General features: G+C 31.7%; 5 protein-coding genes and 1 long non-coding RNA gene across 10 annotated transcripts in view; 1 reads left to right on the plus strand and 5 right to left on the minus strand.

The window, feature by feature from the left end:
* Positions 1–1,071, plus strand: part of LOC108733140 (protein AMN1 homolog) — a 3,897-nt gene extending 2,826 nt beyond the window's left edge. For both annotated transcript variants that reach the window (XM_025981483.1, XM_025981484.1), the window contains 2 exons: positions 673–835; positions 896–1,071. In XM_025981483.1, the coding sequence (XP_025837268.1) occupies positions 673–835; positions 896–969 (237 nt within the window). In that variant the 3' untranslated portion in view covers positions 970–1,071. The remainder of the gene's footprint in view (positions 1–672; positions 836–895) is intronic.
* On the minus strand, positions 1,041–4,239 carry LOC108733139 (apoptosis-inducing factor 1, mitochondrial). Its single transcript, XM_018464200.2, has 6 exons — positions 4,093–4,239; positions 3,579–3,754; positions 3,208–3,515; positions 2,934–3,155; positions 1,719–2,015; positions 1,041–1,653 (listed from the first exon to the last, which is right to left on the minus strand). The coding sequence occupies exons 1-6, from the start codon at positions 4,182–4,184 to the stop codon at positions 1,432–1,434; spliced, it is 1,317 nt and encodes a 438-aa protein (XP_018319702.1). The 5' UTR covers positions 4,185–4,239; the 3' UTR covers positions 1,041–1,431.
* A 398-nt stretch (positions 4,240–4,637) lies between these two features.
* On the minus strand, positions 4,638–5,554 carry LOC108733116. Its single transcript, XR_001937191.1, has 3 exons — positions 5,125–5,554; positions 4,926–5,011; positions 4,638–4,790 (listed from the first exon to the last, which is right to left on the minus strand). It is a non-coding gene; the product is annotated as an uncharacterized LOC108733116 (long non-coding RNA).
* A 210-nt stretch (positions 5,555–5,764) lies between these two features.
* LOC108733099 (lipase 3-like) lies at positions 5,765–11,067 on the minus strand. Its single transcript, XM_018464152.2, has 8 exons — positions 10,784–11,067; positions 10,573–10,681; positions 10,396–10,484; positions 9,025–9,509; positions 7,877–8,123; positions 7,661–7,819; positions 7,520–7,604; positions 5,765–6,078 (listed from the first exon to the last, which is right to left on the minus strand). The coding sequence occupies exons 1-8, from the start codon at positions 10,892–10,894 to the stop codon at positions 5,801–5,803; spliced, it is 1,563 nt and encodes a 520-aa protein (XP_018319654.2). The 5' UTR covers positions 10,895–11,067; the 3' UTR covers positions 5,765–5,800.
* A 2,932-nt stretch (positions 11,068–13,999) lies between these two features.
* LOC108733101 (lipase member H-like) lies at positions 14,000–16,741 on the minus strand. 3 transcript variants are annotated; one of them, XM_025981487.1, is made up of 7 exons: positions 16,482–16,741; positions 16,127–16,226; positions 15,929–16,071; positions 15,586–15,816; positions 15,322–15,513; positions 14,251–14,407; positions 14,000–14,147 (listed from the first exon to the last, which is right to left on the minus strand). In XM_025981487.1, exons 3-7 carry the CDS (start codon positions 15,936–15,938, stop codon positions 14,060–14,062), a joined length of 678 nt encoding a protein of 225 aa, XP_025837272.1. In that variant the 5' UTR covers positions 15,939–16,071; positions 16,127–16,226; positions 16,482–16,741; the 3' UTR covers positions 14,000–14,059. The 3 variants fall into 3 exon arrangements, with proteins under 3 accessions (XP_025837272.1, XP_025837271.1, XP_025837273.1); XM_025981486.1 differs by having other exon boundaries at positions 16,433–16,741; XM_025981488.1 differs by having other exon boundaries at positions 15,586–15,714; positions 16,433–16,739.
* Positions 16,742–17,143: 402 nt separating this feature from the next.
* Positions 17,144–19,984, minus strand: LOC108733102 (replication factor C subunit 4). 2 transcript variants are annotated; one of them, XM_025981496.1, is made up of 8 exons: positions 19,717–19,984; positions 19,382–19,657; positions 19,112–19,330; positions 18,883–19,057; positions 18,713–18,823; positions 18,171–18,254; positions 18,030–18,111; positions 17,144–17,166 (listed from the first exon to the last, which is right to left on the minus strand). In XM_025981496.1, the coding sequence occupies exons 1-8, from the start codon at positions 19,824–19,826 to the stop codon at positions 17,159–17,161; spliced, it is 1,065 nt and encodes a 354-aa protein (XP_025837281.1). In that variant the 5' UTR covers positions 19,827–19,984; the 3' UTR covers positions 17,144–17,158. The 2 variants fall into 2 exon arrangements, with proteins under 2 accessions (XP_025837281.1, XP_025837280.1); XM_025981495.1 differs by lacking the exon at positions 17,144–17,166 and having other exon boundaries at positions 17,974–18,111.
* Positions 19,985–20,791: the final 807 nt, after the last annotated feature.

The following is a 20,791-nucleotide window of genomic DNA, read 5'->3' on the forward strand; positions in this document are numbered from 1 at the left end:
CGGTAATGACTGAAAAGGTGAACCTTTTATATTTCTTTAAAATTTATTCATATGTACAATGCGTAACAAACGCAATTATTATTAGTTTAGAATCATACAAATATGGCTAATGTAATCTTAATTGAATTGAAAAATTGTCATATCTTTTATTAAGTATTTTAAACGGTAATTGAATAAGGCATGTAAAAATCGTTAATTTTTGCAATTATGCTATGAATTGGATTTTCCAACGATTTTTAATAAATTAAAAATAATTTTGAACTGCAATTAATGGTGTTAGTAGTTACTTAGATTGTATTGCTGTATTTAAAATGTTCAAAGCCTTTGCTGTAGACATGAAATTATTTTAATGAATAACAGCTTAGCAAATTAGATTAAAATATTTTGACCTTTCTCTAACATTTGTGAAGGTCCGTATTTTACCTTCAGTTTATTTCATATTTCAGTTGTCTCATTTTATCGTTTTATGAAGGATTACCTTTTGTCTTGCTATTTTCCATTTATTGAGTACTATTTATATCCTTTTTCTATTTAAATGCATATAAAAAATAATTTATTTAAATATTTTTTTTGAAGACAGGCTTTATGTAAATAGAATGAGCCATTTTAGAGAAGTTTTTTAATTAGAAAGTATAGAATGTAGTTTAATGGCATTTTTTTTCTTTGTGGCAGATAACAAATGCAGGATTGGAACAAGTAGTGAAAGGATCAAGTGGCAAAAATTTGGTGGAATTGAGAATATCCAGTTGTCCGAATCTTACAGAAAACGTATTAAAAAGTGTCACTGAAAATTGCAATTCTTTACAAATTTTAATTTTTTCAAACAATCAGTTAGGTAAATTATTCTCAAAGTATGTTTCTTATTATCTTATTTTAATTTCAACCATTTTTTCAGATCAATTTGGAGAAAATTTGGAAAGCGACAAGCTAAAGAACTTAAAACAATTAACGTGGACGATTTCATGGTGATATTAAACAGTCGTTATTTTGTTCATGTGTTATGATGTGCCTCTGAGTCATTAACGTAATATTTCTTTAAGTAAAGTTAAATTAATAAACTGTTTTATTTTTTTTGACATTTTATACTCAACGAAAAAAAAAACAATATCCTGTAAAGAAGATCAAATGAATGAAAAGCATAAATTAATCCTTTGTATATCATTAAAAAATTAACTTACATACTTATTTACATTGTAAATGCCGCTTGATGATACAAAACGAACTTTGCACTATTAGTCTCGTATAATATCGGAGAAAAAAACTTAACCAAACAAAAATATGCGAAGAGAAGAGACGACATGGAACAAAATGCTACTTATTTAAAATACTATTATTTTGTTTGATGACATGAAGGGGGAGTGTGATTACGATGTAATAATTGGTCTGATGCCAGCCAATAATAACCAAGACAGCACAAGGATCTGAATATACTTAATCATCATGGATATTGAATAGTTTAGCTACTTCGTTGAGATCGTCGTACTTTCGTTCCTCTTTTAATACCTGTCTGGCCACCTGCATTCTATTAAACACGTTCCATAATACAATACCCACAATGACGCCATCCCTTAAATAGAACACCACCCCCTTCCCGTAATTATCTTCTTGCTGCTCATCCGAATTTAAAATACTTGGTGGACATTCAGCAGCATTCTAAAAGAGAAAATAAAATAAACAATAAAAATTCAACATTCCAGTTGTTGAATTTTTAAATATACCTGTTCAGTGAGAGATCGGTCTCCTTCACCTGTGTTTTCGACCACTGCTTGGGGAGTGTCTTTGGTGGTGCACTTTGCGAAAACCCCAACGGTGGGCAAACTACTGTCAACTACTCCTATAGCCTCGAAACCGACGTCGGGGCCAAGATCAGACCATAGCATACTTTGGTGCACATAAGGTTTTGCTGCGCCTGTCATATTCTCCCCTGCTAAACGACCGGTCACAACAGCGTGGTCGTGATGTTCAACCCTGCGACGTCCTAATCGGGGGTCGTAAAAACAGGCGCAATCACCTGCCTGAAATATTCAATATGAAATACCTTACTAAGGCCTTGACTGACGCTTGAAATATTCGGCAACAGCAAATAAACTTTTTAATGTTCTCAAATTTTAATAATCTTGAAGATAACAGTACAGTTTTGAAATTAATTTCTCCTGATTTGGTAAATTATCTAGCATTTCCAAGGGTGGCAGAGAGAGAGAGAACATATAGTACAATAAATAATAGTGTATAAATATTAGTTGTCACTGATGAGTTAAGGCACAGGCAATAGCGCTCCAAAACACTACTGGGTGAAAGACAACTACGTTTGTATGTACGCGCATTTGCAATTGAAAACATAAAAACGCAATCGAGAGAAACACGGAAAATATATGTAACCAAGTGGCAAATTCTCGTAACCGTCTGTCGAACTTTAATAACGGCCCAATTTTATGATGTGGTACCATGAAAGTTTTGTACAAAAGAATTAGATTAATTGCAAATTGATTTTAGTAGACAAAAATATCACTGTAGCCTAACTACATAGGTGGCTAGCTTATCGTTTATAAACGCCGATTTTGGGGAATACCCCTCAACAATATTTTTTTCCAACATTAAAGGATATAAAAATTGGGTTACAAAAAAATGTTATTTCGGTTTTAAACTAAAAACCACAAATTCATCTGTTTAATCCACAATTCCTTAAGTCAATTAATGAATTAATTAATTAATTTTTGGATTCATTTCATTAATCTATTATTTACAAGGCAATTATTACTTCCTTGGTTTATGCGGTGAACCGCCTCCATTTTTTATCCCACCCTTATGATTTTTCTGCTTTCATCTGGCTACCCACTCAACAAAATCATGCTCCGCCACCCCAGCCTTGTGCAATTGCTTAGGTATACCCAAAAACGAAAGAAACTGTTAAAAGTTATTCCTAAAAAACTTACAATGTAAAGGTTTGTTCGCGCCTGTAACTCGGTGTTAACGAGGTAGCCCCCCTGTTCAGGATCAACTTCCAAATCTGCACTTTGTGCTAGGTCAGTATTTGGCTGTACTCCAATTGCAACAACAGCATGATCCACTACTAATTCTTTTCCATTGCCAAGTGTCAAGACTAATCTGTCATCTTCGTTTAAATTCACGTCAACAATTTCTGCATTTGCCAATACCTTTAAGAAATTTAAGTGGAAACACAATTTACTATTTTTAATTATTACTTACGTTGACACCTTCAGCCTTGACCTTTTCTGTTGTCCATTCGCTTAGATACTGTGGCAATATTTTACCCAAATTACCGGCTTCTCTAAATATTTGAGTAATTGTGGCTGCATTGTTGCGTTTACTGAATCTTGCAAGTGAGCATGCAAGTTCACTTCCCAAGAATCCACCACCTATTACGGCAAGCGATTTAACTTCTTTGGCGATTTCTCTGAGCTCTTCAAAATCACAAATATCCCTATAAGTAGTTACTCTTTCTCTAATGTTCGTGGGAGCTTTAGTGAAAATGTCCAAGTTCTTTGGTCGAGCGCCTAATTGCAAATAGAATTAGTCTTAAATTTTATGTATTAAATTTTTGAGTAACTGAAACATACCAGTAGCTATTAAACACTTTTCATATTCAATTACATAACCGTCATCTAATGTAGCCGTTCTGTTTTCGACATCCAAACTTTTTACAGTCCAACCACGAGCCACAGAGACACCTCCATTTTCATTGTTTAGCAAACCTTGGGGATTCATATAAAAATCGGGAGGTTCATAGAATAAGCTTTAAAAAAATAAAATATTTTTAAAAAGCCTTAAAGTAAGAAATACTGCAAACACTTGATACGTGCACAATGGAAACCCCGCATAATGTTCACAGCATACAATGCTAGAATTCTATTTAGTATGAACAAATAAAGCCAAATAAAGAAATTATTTTTTATTTGACACCTAACTTCTTGTTTTGAGAGTTAACGAATTTAAATTTTTCAAAATGTTAATATATATTGGGATAGTCCCCATTTATTCCAAGCATATAAGTGAAATACCCTGCAGTGGCTTCACATTATGATCTTTGTTACAATTTTTAGTTTATATGGGCGCAAAATGAATGTCCCATACCTTCGTTCAGATCCATTCCATTGTTTAAAGACCAATTTCGATGCTTCATCCTCTTCATTGAACCAAATTTCTTTTGAAAGTGGTGGTCTCATGTAAGGATGATAATTTTCATTTCCGATAACTAATACCTAAGTTTAAAATATTTATATAGTCAGTTTATTANATTTGTAGAGGTTCAATTATTGCGAATTTTTTTTTAACTAAAATCCATTATGTTAAAATCTGAGTTAGATTTGACACTTTCGTTGTAATTTCACTTGAAAATAATCAATAACTTCGATTATTTCTACGTAACTATTAGCCTTAATAAAATTAGTCATTTATTAAGCTAGGTAGCCCTCGTTTGTGACAATAGCCAGAGTATGCTACGGGCGGAATTTTTTTAATAAGGTGCCAGTGTTTGCTGTGAAGGAAATCCACGCTCCATATATAAGCGAGAATATTTTATTTGAATTTTTACTTATTTCAATATTTTGTTGTACCAATTATGTATGTAAAGTTAAAAGGTTTTTTAAACAATTTAATACAAATTCAAAAATTACTATAAAAATTGAAGACAAAAACATTATTATGCCAATAATTAATAATGTTCTATTTTTCTTGTCATAAGCAGCTACCATTGGACCCCAAGGGTATGATGGAGATGGTACTTGATCATACAAATTAGGTGTTTTACATGCTTGATATGCCGAAGGACCCTAAAGAAACGTAAATATAATAAATCGAGATTTAATTTTTTTTTTTGAAATATTATTTTAGACCTGATGAGGAATATGATAGGGAGCAGGATCAAGACCAGGGGGGACTTTTGTTGGATCAGATTTAAACTGTACCTGTTGTATGTCAGGTAATTTTCCCTTATCATCTTTTTTACTATAAAATCGCTGTAAAATACTTCTGTGCTGCTTACTTGTGTTGCCTAAAAAAACTATCATTTATGGAATGGTAACAACCTATTTCTTCACCGTTGTATGTAAATACAATAAAATAAATAAAAAATATTTAAATTGTATACTTAAAACTGATACTTACACGGTCCAGTTCCCAACTTTATTAAGCCGGCTGGCGGAACATTTTTGATTGACACATAACCAATTCTGCACAGTCGTAACATTTTTCTCCACCTATATTATGTAAAATTAAGCTAAAGAGGCTTTACTTTTCGTTTCATAAATGTAAACATTTTAGCTTGCCCTTTTTGAAATGTATAATACCTTACTTGTTATGTTAGACAATAATGTTTAAAATTGGCTTGACATACAGCAAGTCTTCAGTTGTTTAATAAAAATCACCGCACATTAAATGGAGTCATAGAAACGATTTTTTTCACAAATTAATATATTTTGTAATTGCAAGCCCCATGTACAGTTCATTACAAATTTGCAGAGCAAAAAAGTTTCGAGGTTATATCACGGTTATATCTACAAAATTTTCAGGTTACGTTTCTTCTGGAAAGTAACCAACATAGATAGATAATGTAACTGAAAAGTGGTGACTGGTAAATAAGATGCATTCGATGTGTCTGCCATTGACAATTGCTTATGTGCCTCAAAATGCTATTTCAATAATTTTCAATTGTCCTTTTTTTTGTTATTGTAATTGTTTCCCTTATTTCAATATTTAAAAGATTTACTAAGAATCATAGAATTCCTATAAACAGAAATCACAAATGTACTGGTAAGCTTCTTTTATTAATATTTCATTTGTCTTAGTTACTTCTAATAATATCAACAACTCTTTCGTATACTTTTTGTCTTACATTATTAGCATACAAAAAGTCTAAGCCAATATCCAAATTCTGGATTTCAATTTTGTTTGCATTGGGTAAACGATTTGCAAGTTTTTCGACATCCTCGTGACTTGACCAGTAATCCTGGGAAGCACTAAGTAAATATACAGGTATGGAAATTTTTTGAAGGTCGTATTGTTGTTCGTTACTGTAACCTTGAGAAACATCATCCAGTGGTTTGTATCGTGCAAAGGATCCTAAAACAAATTTTTTTTATTAAACCACACATTTAACGTTTCTTTTCTTTAAATTGTGATGTGAAACATTTTTTTGGCGCACAACAGCCTCATGAATCCTCTGTTATTTACATGCGATCGCCAAAATTTTGTGAGGGTGTGACTTTAAGACGCTTCATTTGTCCAGTCTGGTATTTCGTCAGAGCTTCTGTTAGATGACTACTTAATAGTTAATTGTGGTCACATCTCCCAATTTCAAAGCGCATGTTTTACTTTTCAGACAAATAATAGCAAGATGATATTCATTTCTTTTATTAATCTTAGCACATTCATAAGTGGAATTTCGATTGACCAATTATATTATTTGAAGTCAGAAAATTGTCATCAAAGGTCAATCGGTTTGATTAAATGGTCAACAATAGAAAAATTTTTATCAAGCATTCAACTTTTTCAAAGTCAATTAAGAATTTATGCACCTCATCTCTCGCAAAAACAAAAAATAATAGCTTTATTCAATAGATAATGATAAATTATTGGTCAGATCAGTTTTATTAAAAAAAAAATAATTGTCGCGTACAGTTGTGCGCATGCTCTGTTTCCTAGATTTAGTGTATTAATAAATGTATGATTTGAATGTAAAAGGTTTGAATAACCATTCAAATATTTCGGTATGAAATAAACAAGTGTAAATGTTTTTTTTAAATTATTAATAGTAGGGAATGAAAAAGATCATGCTCCACTTCGTTGAGTATATAGAAGCAACTTGTAATTCTTACGCTTACTACCCTGCGCACAACTGTCTACGCGACTTACTTATTTTTTTTTAATAAAATTGATCTGACCAATAATTTATTTCGGCTGAGCAATTATCAGTAGATCATTATCTATCGAATAAAGTTATTATTTTTTGTTTTTATGATAAATAAGGTGCTAAAATTCTTAATTGACCTTGAAAAAGTTAAATGCTTAATAAAAAATTTTCTATCGCTGACCAATTAATCAAACCGATTGACCTTTTATGACCATTTTCTGACCTTTCAAATGGTACAATTTTAAATCGAAATTCCACATATGAGGTGCTAAGATCGCGGGGCCCACGGTAAGGGATAATTATTTTGAAACCAGGTTCGACGTTTCGCCTGACCTATCCTTGAAAACGACTAAAAGCACTTGGCGAAACATCAGACCTGGTTTCAAAATAATGATCCCTTATCATGGCTCTGACTTAACATTTGAAATATTAGCAAGTTGTAAGGACCTATCACTATTATCATTAGCCCATTTGCTCTTAGCTTCACCTAATTAATGCGTTGAGCGTTGCCAGCGACATTTTTTGTTGATTTCGTTTTCTCTTATTATTAGCCTTATTTACTTTCTACATTTTCGCTTCCTTTAATGGAAATAAAATTTATTATATTACATAAGCCAGGCATCCCGTGCCGGCTTCTTTTTTTTTACTTACCAGTTTTTGCGAGTTGTGCAAAATGAATTATTTGACGACTGGAAGTGCTTCCATAATGATCTTGAATTGCTTTTTCCAAAAGAGTCTAAAAAAAATATGATAACGTTTTCGTTTCTAATAATTCAAAATTTTATCGATTACTTTATTGAAGTTTCTGGACTTGTATCCATTTATTAAGAAGTAGAGATTATCACACAGCATCTTATCATTAGCAGTTTGTTGGCATTCAGCTTTCCCTCCATTGTTTAGAACTTCTTCGGAAGGACGGAAGTTATTAGGACCAATGTTTTTAATCAACCACTTTAACAACAAAAGTCTTATTTGTTAAATAAAAAGACTTGAGTAAGAATTTCTTACCCCTTTTGAGGAACTGTGTTGATTAATATATTTCAACATAGGGTGCATTGAATGACCCATATATGCCACAGGACTCAACGATATAAGCATGCGAATTTTATCATGGTATTGAGGTAATTCTGAGGCCATAATATACAGGGGTGTGTTTCCTTGTAAATGACCAACTGTATAAATTTTTTGCTGTCCACTTACTCGAACAATAGTGTCCATAATTGCCGGCAGATCTTTTACACCAATTTCGTCAGAACTAATTAAACAGCATAACAAATTAATGAAATAGTAGTAGGTAATACTTTTACATACATAATAAGGTATGTCGAAGAAAAAACTTTTTTGCTATATCCCTACCGAAAGTACAATGTTTTTCCCTGATTTTACGGACGAAAGAGGAACATTCCGGCTCAGATAAAAAATTCATATTAGGAAAAGATTTTACCACTATCCATGAAGTTTCTACCTTCGCATACGATTTGGATGGCATGCGAGTCTCAGGAAGAAAGTACGGCACCCTCTCCCAGGAGCCTGTTCCCCTTGCTTTTAGGGTGGTAATTCATGCCTAGGAGTGAACGTTGTACCTTCTTCCTTTGGTGCGCAATATTCTATTTATTGCAGTGTTAAAAAAATACTTATTTTTAAAAATGAGCTTTTACTTCTGTATTAGAAACAATATGGGAAAAAAATTGTTATTTCATTTCAGAAGCACCAATTTTGCTTTATTTTAATTTGATATACGAAATTCGATTAGAGGACACTATAAGAAATTAAACTCTATAAAATATATACAGATTACAGGATTTGATTTGATCAACTCTATTTTATTTCTCGAGATATTATAGTTTGGGAAATATAAAATTAAAAAAATAATAATTATTTTTTATAAAATTATCATTATTCTATACTACATAGTTTCTAAGAGATAAAAAAGTGAAGCAAATGCTTTCCAATAATTTAAATTCGATGAGATTCGTTTTACTCCTCAAATTAAAAGAATTCTTCATTTTTGTAAACATTAATTCAACTAAAGTATTTAGATATATGTAAATATATATCTATCTAGTTGGAATAAGGAAGATGTTATTTTTTTCTGTACAATTGCAATGTATAAAAACGTTGCTTCTAAAGAAATCTATCAGTATTTTATTTCTTACCTGAATCTCCAAAAAGCTGCATCAGATTGAGGGTTAAGGGTGGTGTGTCTGAGACCATATTTACTTCCTCTTGTGTTTGCTAAATAGACATCGTAACCATTGTCGGCAAAAACAAATGCCAAGCCCTGGGAAGGTCCACCTATTATGAAACTGTCAGCTGAGCATAATAAACCATGAACCAGTAGAACGGCTGGTTTACTATTGGAACCTATCTTGTCTTGGTCGTTTGTGTTTGAGCCCCACTGGTTCTCATTTTGATCATCCATATTTGGATTCCATTGGTTTTGATTATCTCTGCCTGAATTCCACTGGTCACCATTGTTTTTGTTTGATGACCATTGATCTTGATTCTGGTCGTCCCTGTCTCGATCTTGGTCGTTTCTGTTTGAACTCCACTGATTCAAATTTTGATTATCTTGGTCTGAGCCCCATTGGGTTTTAGTGTGACCACGAATGTTTTGATCATCTGTATTGCTATAACTATCCTAAAATAAAAAAACAAAAGAAAATTGTAAAACCATTATATTAACGTGTGAACGTTGAAACTTCTGGTTTGCGTTATTATTGGGTATTTATGTATTATAAGAAGAATGAAGCTCATATCGAAACAATCAATGAAATACAGTACCCTTCGAATGATATAAATAAATAAAGTACTGTGCAAAAAATAAAATAAGGTTTTGCATCGGTCAGAAATCGAACGTCATCCGACCCGCGTAGCAGTTAAACATTCATTTTATTATTAATCAACATGGTTGATTGCCTTCAGCGTTCAATTGTTTGCCTGTCATGTGGATGCCCCAGGTTTGATTCCCGGTTGATGAAATACTTTTTTCTTATGTTAGGTATGCTTGCGAACGGTTAATTTAGAAATTATAAAAAGGTTGTTAAAGGTGTATGTTTGTACGGGTGCGAAACATGGAAAGTGGGTGTGACGGAAAAGAAAAGGTTAGAAGCGTTCGAAATGTGGTGTTATAGGCGGATGATGAGGATAACGTTGGTAGAAAAGGTTAGAAATGAAAAGGAAAACAGAGGACTCTATAGAAGTCAATAAAAAATAGGCGAGATAGGTTGGTAGAACACCTTCTCAGGCATGAAGGTCTAGTCAGACACATATTAGAGGCAGAAACAGGAGTCAAGAAAGGGAGAGGTAGACCTAGATTAGATTACTGTTCGCAAATAGTTAAGGATGTTGGCTGTTCTAGTTTTAGGAAAATTAAAAAATTAGCTCAGGATTAGAAAGAGTGGAGGTACGTGTCTAACCAGTCTTAGGACTGACGACCTTATGATGATGATGTTAGGTAAAATATTTTGTCGAATGTCGAACATACGTGATTTTTAGTAATAAATATTGTGAATGGCTTTTTTTACCTGACGGCGTGAATTCAATTGGAAGTCATTTTCAATACTTTGACCTGAAGAAATATCTGATGGCCTGTTTTGCTGATGCTGGTGTACACCTAGAATAAAATTAAAAATTATGTTCAAGAAAAAAACTGAACCTGATGATAAAGGAGTAATAAAAATTATTGTCTTTTATATAAGTACCTTGTTCTCGACGTCCTGAAGGAATTCGGAATAAGTCCAAAATATATCCATCAGAAGTTTGTACAGAATAGTATTCAACGGGATATCCGTAGTTTCTAATTTGCTCTATCTGCCAGTTCAAAAAAGTTGATATTTTTGAAATAGTAGGATGTAGTATGGATTTAATTTACTGAACAATAAATGAAAAAATAAAATAGATAACACCACTTACGGCCCAATTATCGGAAGGCTGGTCACTGTTTGTTTCAACTTTTCTAATAAACAATCCATTGGTTATTGCAAAGGCTGCAAAACAGAATAAAGTTACAATAGTTTTTAACATTTTTGATGATAATGATGCTGCTAAAACGGGTCTATATTACTTAGTTGTATGCAAATAGCAAGAAATTTGCTTTTATAGGAGTTTAAAATGCTGAATTTGCATTACGTCACATGTAATCGTTATGCAATGATAAGTGAATATAACAATTTTCATTCAGTCCGGTATTATTTTTGTTAAGTTAATTTGTTTTTAATTTGTTACATTTTATCATAAACCAATAGCCTTTAAGACTCAACAATCTCTACATACTTTTCTTGAATTAAAGTAAAAAAATTACGTAAAATTGAAATAATGTTCATATAATTCTGCAATTCACAATCAAAATTAACAGATGTAAAAAAACAATGTTTAATGCATTTTATCATAATTAAGATTCTTTCATTAGAAATCGACTTCAATACTTTGTCTACATGTACAAACTTAAACTAAATAATTAAAAACGGAAATCATCCTCTAATTTTTCACCCTTAGGAGTAGAATATTTATTCTCTTCAAATTTAAATGGGACCACATTTGATATATGGTCTATCTAATAAAAAAAGAATCATTAAAATCGATTCATAATCATAAGTCGGTTTAAAAGGCAGGTTGTTTTTATTTTTCTGATTTAGTTAAACGTGTTTGTGAATGGCATTTTACTTTTTTACTTGTTCTTATCAGTAAAAGGTTATTATCTTTAAAGGCCACGAGGACCACTGTCAATTCAGCAATTTGAATTGAAAAATGAGTTAACATTTCACCTAATTATTAAACATTTTGCAATCGAATAGTTTTTCCGTTGTAGTGTTATAATAACCTATTATAAGTATTGATTTACCTAATCAAAGTTCACGTGGATTCTTAATAAATTATTAATTCCTTAATTAAAAAATAGGTAAATCCATCTTTTATGTATTACGATTTATAATAAGTTTTTTATACAATAATAGAAAACTTTATAAATATTTCTTTAATGAAATTGTTTTTCTTAGACTATTAAATAAAAAATACAAAGGCTCTTATTCAATAATTTATTGCATTTACGAAGAGGGGAAACAGTAAACAATCAAAGGACATTATAACAAGTATATAATCACTAAATAAATACAAATATTAAACTAATAAATAAGAGGCATGATAAAGGTTTAGAAATCATAGGAAAAGTGTCTGGGATAGGTTGAAAACATGCAACACACAGCTCCTTTTTTTATAATTCGAGGAAAAACGGTGAAAATTGTACTATTTATTGACACTTTCTTTCTTGAATAATAAAATTCATAATTATTTCAAAACCCGCTCCTTATCTTTTATAATCAAAATTTGTAGAGGTTCAATTATTGCGAATTTTTTTTTAACTAAAATCCATTATGTTAAAATCTGAGTTAGATTTGACACTTTCGTTGTAATTTCACTTGAAAATAATCAATAACTTCGATTATTTCTACGTAACTATTAGCCTTAATAAAATTAGTCATTTATTAAGCTAGGTAGCCCTCGTTTGTGACAATAGCCAGAGTATGCTACGGGCGGAATTTTTTTAATAAGGTGCCAGTGTTTGCTGTGAAGGAAATCCACGCTCCATATATAAGCGAGAATATTTTATTTGAATTTTTACTTATTTCAATATTTTGTTGTACCAATTATGTATGTAAAGTTAAAAGGTTTTTTAAACAATTTAATACAAATTCAAAAATTAATAATTTCAAAATAGTGATCAGTGAAAACCACAAATTTCGTGTTGAAGTTTAATTTTATTATGAAAGTAATGATAACCATCTGAACTCAGTATATGCACACGCCAGAATATATTGGTTTATTGACAATTTTGAAAAAAGTCATTAGAATAACGATAATAAATTTTCATACTTATAGGATCATCAGTCCCAAGACTGGTTAGACACCCATCTCCACTCTTTTCTATCTTGAGTTAATCTTCGCATTTCCCTAAAACTGGAAGTTCTCACATCTTTAATTATTTGTGAAGAGTAATTTAATCCAGGTTTACCTCTACTTCTTTTAACCCCTGTTGCTGGTTCTAATCTGTCTGTAACAAGCCCTTCATGCTTACGAAGATGCCATCCTAACCTATCTTGCCTATTTCTTATTGATTTCCTACTCTTTCTAATACCTCCTCATTTCTAACCTTCTCTATTCACGGTATTTTCATCATTTTATTGTGAAAATATACTCCGACGTTTCGCCCCTTGTGCGGGACTTTTTCAAATTTTTAAATTTACAAAACCTAATATTGCTCCTTATTTCTAACTACGTTCTCAGAGGGGAAGAAAATTCTGAATTACAATTATGAACATAAAAATAATTCCGAATTAAAATTATGTATATAAAAATAATTCCAAATTAAAATTATTTACATAAAAATAATTCTGAATTAAAATTATGTAGATAATAATAATTCTGAATTAAAATTATGTACATAAAAATAATTTTGAATAAACATTTCACCTTAAATGGAGGGAAAATCAAATAATTATGTTAAACCATAATTTTCTTCCAAGAATTTTAATATCTTAATTGCCATATTACAAATATATCACGATATAATTAAATTTTCATACTAAAAATGTGCATTTGTAAAATTTTAAATCAGATAATTGTTATGTCGGGACATAATATTAATTACCTGAATAACGTTTTATTGTAAAACATTTTAATTCATTAAATTGTTATTACGTTATGATATAAAAAATATTCGGTTTTAAAATTATGTTCTGAAAAATTTCAATACTATATTTTTTTCTCTATTTTTATGGTGACTAGAGACACCTGATTAAATTCTTATTATATCATTAAATAGAAAAACGGCGTGCCATTGAACCGTGCTCCCTTTAACAATTTTTTTCGAATTTCTAAATTAATCGTTCGGGCTCAAAGAAGCGACTTCTTTTTGTTAAAGGCGACTCCACTCTGCGCTATCCATTGTACTATTACTCCTTCCATCCTGAAATATTCCTAGATACCAATTAGCGACTTCTTTTAATTTTTATGCGTCCTACCTTTATATTATTATTACGATTATTATTATTCAAACTAAACGTATTAAAAACAATTGTATTAAGTTAAAAAAGAATTTGATATTTTATAATTAAATAATTACACAAATTTTATAAATTTTTTCATATATTTATATGACCAACTATTAACTGTACATACTGTTTTATAGATAATTTAAAATTCACATTCGACTTCTTCTTCCAAATAAGAATCGACAGCTGTTTCGTTCAAATTAATACAGAAAATGCCACGTTTTCCACCACTAAATGAAAACAGTGAAAATATACGTATTAATTTTTGTCTCAAATTAATTTATTTTCTTTAGAAGGTATAATAATATTTATTCATTTATTAATAGAACCAACCTTTGTGGCCACGACTCGCCCATATAAACATCAGTTTCATTTGTACAATTTCCTTTTCTATATTCTCCAAAAGATTCGCATTCCATTGTTTTGAATTTTTCATAAGATAAAATAGACTCAGCGAAATAATCTAAGCTTCTTTTGTGATAACATCTCACTGTTTTTTAAAAATATAAAATTAAATTAGAAATTTTGAAAATTAAAAACGATAGTGGAAATTTCTTGTATTCATTCACAGTCAATATTAGGTATACTTCGTTTACTTTCTGTAGCGATGTGACCTTTAATTTGACCGGCGCAAAGTAGAAAGGAACAGCACTGGCCAGAAAAGGAAGGAAATAACTCTCGGACAAACTCTTAACCGGTGAGAAGCGTATAATCCATACAGTACTGCACGGAAAAATTGATCATTTTATCCACTACAATTGCATTGCTCAAATGTGCTGTTATTGGTACTATTTACTACTGAAAATATCAACGAGATGTTTATTTATATTTGAAGACATATTAAACGATTGTTTTCGACTCGCACTACTATTCACGATTGAACAAAACTTTTGGCAGGTACTATATGAAAAAGTATGTTTAATGAACAAGAGTCGAGAATATAATGAGCTTTTTTCTATCTACCTACGATTTTGCCAGTGCGCATCCAAGACATTGGAAGTGGAACATTGCTAGAGAAAGTAAATGAAGTATAACATAGGTTGAGTTTCAGAATCGACAACAGGGTAGGGGCTGGCCCAAGTGGCGATCGCCATCGGGGAGACAAAGTGAAAGTGGGGGGCCAAATCGATAAAAAAAAATTAAGGGCAAAAACCAAGAAATTGGAAAAAAATGAAAGTGTTCAAAGCACACAAGTTCCATATGAAAGAATCATCTCACATAAAAATTATAAACACTAGGTTGATCGACTCTTAAGTCAAAATTTGTTAATTCTCAATTATTATTTTTAACTATTCTAATTTATTATTATTAAATTAGATGAGAAATTCTTTTGAAATATCTTTTGAATTTAATAGGGCATCAAATTTTAAGTGCAAAATTCATGTTCTGTGAATGTTCACTTACTATTGGCATGTGAACATCCAGGTTGCCTCTTTAGTCTGTTGACATAAAAGTCTGCATCCCCTTGAGGGGTGACGTAGCCCAAATGTGATGTATGAATTATATCCACATTAAGGGCGTCTCCTTTATCCAGTTTTTCAGATTGCGGGTAATTATGAGCTTTTACTAGTGGCCAAGGGTTAGCTGGATCTAAACCTAAATGTAATCCGCCATTCGTATCGTCAAAATAAGAAATTTAGTAAACAATAAAACAACTTTTATTTTTACCAGTAATTCTCAGTATTTGTCCTTCATACAATTGTCCAGCTATTCCTGCAATATGAGCTCCTAAACTGAATCCTATTAAATGCACCCTGTCTAATAAGAAATGTTGCAAAAACGTCCCCAATAAGTGACCTATGTAAATAGTGTAGTTTAAAGCGTTTAAATAACATGGAGAAGCAGCAAGACTTTTCCAATTCAACAATATAATATTGTAGGGCCCCTTTTTTAAATAAGCTGTAAATGTGACCGAAAAAGTTATTTCACTCATTTGAAATATGACAAAGAATCCATTTCAGGCTTTAAGAAATGGCGTCTTTTACATTTTTTCATACAAAAAACGCTTTACCATTTTTCATTCCCACAATTTTTTCACATGTGCAAGACTGTGAATATCCATGAATAATTATTTTGGTTGTCCTCGCAGGATTAAAAAATTGGCACTTATACAAATTTTCGTAAGTTACTAGTTCAGGCTGATTCTTATTGTCCCTGGAAAGTCAAATTTTCATAAAATGGTTCGATTAGTTTAGTAAAAAACACCTACGGGGTAAATAACAAAAATTGTATATCAGAAATATTAGGCTCATTTTTTGACAATAAGCAATTAATCTTCGAGGGCCATTTTTTGGGCAGTGTATTATAATCTGTAAATTTTTCATACTTAGAGAAAGGAAATGAACAGCTTTTAAAATTTACTTGCGGAAATTGAAAGCGGTATTTGTATTAAAAAAAAAACGTAAGCATTTAATTTCATTATATGTATATTATTTTAATTACTAATGACACTTTAATCACATTATATATTTTGATATATTTAAGTCAAAACTATTGTCCTACTGTCAATACATACGTTTTCCGATATGTAAACCAGTAAAAAAGGAATGGGCAGGAGCACTTACATCATTTCCGATAATATATATTAAAAGATAACCGTGTGGTGTGGATATCAGACACAAACGAAATTTATTATGCTATTCGACAGATACCTATCACTTTGTACGCAGTACTTATGGAGTTTAACGCTATTGTGTCCCGTACGATTTTTGCTGGTTAGTGATTATTGTTATTTCAACTAAATCTTTTTATACTTAGCTAGGGGTAACACGTTACACTAATTTCTTGATTTTTGACCTCTCCCCCGGCCTTGTCAATGTTTGTTCACATTTGTAACCGCCCCCCCCTCCCTAGTATGACGTCACACACTTTGCAATTTTACATCTAGAAATTATTAAATTAAAACAGTAGTTCCAAAATTAGATTTATTTCCATTTAAATTATTTTTTTAAATTATTAACATCAAATCAAACATTTGAAAAAAATAACAAAACAATTAATTATTAATTATATTAATGGAAGTTACAAATATAATCATTTTGAATCCAAGGACTTTAAACCTTACTTATTCTCTCATTTGGGTTGTTAATGTCACGAACATTCGATGTGTCAACATCTTTTTCATCCAACCATATAGCAACGTCACGAAACTTAGGACCCCCTCCCATCTCTCGCCACACAATGTCACACTTTGTCGATCCCTCCCCCCTCTTAATGTGTGACGTACTTTATGGATGACCCCTTATAAAACTAAAACAAAATATGTATACATGTATATATCTGGAGCTGGATGTCTATTATATTATACTAAACTACCACAACTTAGGGATATCTTATGCGTTACACACCATCTGTACTACTATATAAAGATGAGTGAAACTTTTACAGGGTGTTCTTAATGATACAAGGAAGGACATAGGCTACTAAAAATATCGAAATTGTTAATAACAACGTGACAATAACAATTACTCAATTTGATAGTGGAGGGGGAACCTTTTCCAAGATTAGGGCGGAGTAGTAGTACTATAAACTTAAACTTATACTATAAAGACCTATACAGTAGTGTCACTTTCCAGCCACGGCCATACACTCCTCTCCTACCGACGCTTTACCACTTTATCTACGCTAAGTAGGGCCGTAATAAAATTACTAAATTTTTGTTCATAGCGGTTTTGAAACAAAGGTGAATGGCTGACCAGCAAAAGTCATATGTGGCACGATGACGGAGTAGTCTCTCTCTCCCTCTGTACTCACTGCTTGAAGGTATTAGTACAATAGCGTAGTCAGAAACTCCATTTCTATCGGGTATCCCACACCATAGCTTTTTTATGCGCAAAAAAAATAGACGAAATATATAAAAAAAACTCTACCCGAGGTTTTCATCTAGCTGTAAGGTGATATTAGTAGAAATTAATACTGATAAATTTTTCTCTTTTAGAGGCTGTAGCTACCTCGAGTTTTTTAATGGACGNGTTGTTTTTTTTTTGTTAATTAATTGCAGAAGGATAAAATATCTATATATAAAAATTACTAAAACAAATTATTTATTTAGTTATTACTTAAATATAGCAAAGAAATACAAAAAAAAACATATTTTCATTTTTCTTTTTTACTTAATACTTTCCAAACAGCACATCCTAAATCTAAAAGCTGAACAAATTCACTTCCTCCCTCTTGTAGGTGAAAACTTACAACCTGTAAACAAAAGTAATTAAAAACGTCAGAAATCGGATTGGTTTTTAATAAGAACTTACTCCTAATTTATTTCCAATTAGAGCCTTTTGTTTATCTGAAATATTCTCTTGATTTATCAGCCAATCATTGAACTGTTCAACGAACTGTAAAAAAATAAACATTTCGGTTTAGAAGGCCTAGGGCGCAGTGCTTTCCAATCTCACTGTACTTCTGCCCCCTGTTTTTATAATGTTGGTTCCCCTCAATTTTCTTAAGAATCTAATTTCATAAATACCTCTCAAGGTATGACCTTTTTTTTTGTTTCTATTTGAAAATGATATTTTGGCATCAGGTGCATGCTCTGTTGAAATAGTCTTACGTCCTCTAGGAGGGCGCCCCTACAGATTGGAAACCACTTGCTTTAAATGCTAAACCCCCTCAAAACATCACAAAAATTTTTTTTTTAATCTTTATCAAAAAACTAATGAAATTAATTCAGAATAAAACTCATATTTTTTTAATTTTTACAATTATTTCTATCAAAACTAAAGCACCTAGTGATTTGAAACTATCAGAATATGAATAATTAGATTTTTTAGCCCAATACAACTAACGATTCTACCTGTGAAGCCGGATAAGCTTCTAAAAGTATAGTATCAACCATATCTGCTACATCTTTAGGTTCCTTTTTGCAAGCTTCTATGTAATCATTAAACCATTTTTCTGGAACAATCTAAAATATTATTAAACTAACTTTTGTAACAAAAAATTAATAGGTGGAAATGCAATTACTCCTGTGACTTCATACACATCATTAATATTTATTTGCTCATTTTTTCCTCTGAGTCTAGAACAACTCTGTAAACATGTTATTGCTCTCCTCATGTCACCCCCCACAGCACTGACAACAACATTAAAAACATCTTCTTCACATAACACTCCTTCTTCCTTACAGATAAACTGTAAACTGAGAAAACTAACAATGATAAAGCAGCCTTAATAAAAAAAGGAATTATTTTACCGCTTCATAATCATATTTTCATGAATGGGTTTGAACTGGAATTTTGTACATCTGGATGTTATAGGTTCAATAATTCTTGAAACATAGTTGCAAATTAAACAAAAACGTGTACTTTTAATGTTCTTTTCTATTGTTCTTCGAAGAGAGGCTTGTGCTGAATTTGTCATTGAGTCAGCTTCATCCAGAATAACTATTTTAAATGGAGGACAAGGTTTTCCACTGAAATAATAGACAATAATTATTATTTCATTACGTTATCTTAAGTCTTACTCTGGTCTAATATGTGATGCTGTTAATTGGGCAAATGTCCTCACTTTCTCTCTGATTACCTGTATGCCCCTTTCATCTGAGGCGTTTAATTCTAGAATTCTATCTTTATACATGTCCCCAAATAATTGTCGAGCAGCTGCTAAAATTGTGCTAGTTTTTCCTGTACCTGGTGGGCCATAGAAAAGTAAATTGGGCAAATCCGCACCATCAATGCATTGCTGTAGAACGGCAACTACCTCGTTTTGTTCTACAACTTCTGATACGGTTTTTGGACGGCTAAGGAGACCCACTTACGATTAATAAAAGGAACAGTTTAGTATACATAAACAACTTACTATTTTTCGACCCATGGAGTTGTTTGATTTTTCTTAACTACTTTGCTTGTTGAAGGGTCACTCTTTTCTGAGCTATTTGATAGTTTTCCTGATTTTAGAAATGACTGCATCTTTTAAAAATGTTTAAACTGATCAGACTGATATGATTTACATACGTTTAACCTCATATGCTTATAATAAACAAAACAAGTTGTTTTTCGCGCCGTATACCGAAATTCTAAGTGCGCATTTCGACTGCAGATGTCTCTAAATCCACTCCTTTGTAAGCTCATTCTCGACGCAACAAACGCCGGAGGCTATTATCTATGGCCTGAGACGAACACCTTCCTATCAAAGAGTGTGTTCGGACCATAGATAAGAGTTCGGACCCTTTGTATATCTATTATCTATGGGCATTGCTTACTAGAAGCTATTGGTGTTCGATTGGAAAAGTATTACAACCAAATATATAGGGTGTCCCAGTTATAATAATTAATATTTATACCACAGATTCCTACGGACATTTGGAACATAAAATGTTATAACACTTTTGACTTTTGAAACAAAATAAAAAATTATAAAATTATAACAGTTTCGATGCCGGCCCTGCACAATCGCAAATTAATTACGATTGCCAGCTGATTGTAGAAAAATTCACCTTCAGTAGGTCAGAATCAACTGGTTTTTGGGGTGATGTTATTGTTTATGTTTGGTATTAAGTTACGGATTAGCCGAAAAAAATGCACTCGCGTTAAGATCCATTAGATGACTAACACGTTAGAAAAACTATGTACCTATCACAATCAAAAATCCCATGATCGTAAACTGAAGTAGACGTAATGTAGTTCATGACGTCGAGTATTATGTTATTTTAAATAGAAAAGAAATTTTAACAACTACGGTATAGTTAGAAGCGGTGCACAAACAACCCTCACCACCCAGCGTTTGGTAAAATTTTGTGACATAACGTACTAGTGTACGAAAACAAATGTATGTGTTATGGTTGTAAAAGTTGAGACAAGATGCAGACCTACTTTGACCATTCACATGTGTTAAACGTTACTTTTGCCTGGCAGGGCTCATTAACCCCACGTGG

The sequence above is a fragment of the Agrilus planipennis genome, unplaced genomic scaffold (genome assembly GCF_000699045.2).
Source record: "Agrilus planipennis isolate EAB-ADULT unplaced genomic scaffold, Apla_2.0 scaffold53, whole genome shotgun sequence".
Lineage (NCBI taxonomy): Eukaryota > Metazoa > Arthropoda > Insecta > Coleoptera > Buprestidae > Agrilus > Agrilus planipennis.

Coding starts and splice junctions, on each gene's coding strand:
- LOC108733139 (XM_018464200.2), bottom strand. CDS start 4,184: ATGAGACCACCACTTTCAAAAGAAATTTGGTTCAATGAAGAGGATGAA. Junction 3,755..4,092: donor TGGAATGGATCTGAACGAAG/GTATGGGACATT, acceptor ATTTTTTTAAAG/CTTATTCTATGAACCTCCCG. Junction 3,516..3,578: donor AAAGTGTTTAATAGCTACTG/GTATGTTTCAGT, acceptor ATTTGCAATTAG/GCGCTCGACCAAAGAACTTG.
- LOC108733101 (XM_025981487.1), bottom strand. Junction 15,514..15,585: donor ACAAATACTGAGAATTACTG/GTAAAAATAAAA, acceptor GATTACATTTAG/GTTTAGATCCAGCTAACCCT. Junction 14,148..14,250: donor GGCGAGTCGTGGCCACAAAG/GTTGGTTCTATT, acceptor GTTTTCATTTAG/TGGTGGAAAACGTGGCATTT.
- LOC108733099 (XM_018464152.2), bottom strand. CDS start 10,894: ATGTTAAAAACTATTGTAACTTTATTCTGTTTTGCAGCCTTTGCAATA. Junction 10,682..10,783: donor AGCCTTCCGATAATTGGGCC/GTAAGTGGTGTT, acceptor TTGAACTGGCAG/ATAGAGCAAATTAGAAACTA. Junction 6,079..7,519: donor TGCACAACTCGCAAAAACTG/GTAAGTAAAAAA, acceptor AATTTGTTTTAG/GATCCTTTGCACGATACAAA.
- LOC108733102 (XM_025981495.1), bottom strand. CDS start 19,826: ATGCAGTCATTTCTAAAATCAGGAAAACTATCAAATAGCTCAGAAAAG. Junction 19,331..19,381: donor GCATCACATATTAGACCAGA/GTAAGACTTAAG, acceptor CTATTATTTCAG/TGGAAAACCTTGTCCTCCAT. Junction 19,058..19,111: donor GAAAATATGATTATGAAGCG/GTAAAATAATTC, acceptor TAGTTTTCTCAG/TTTACAGTTTATCTGTAAGG.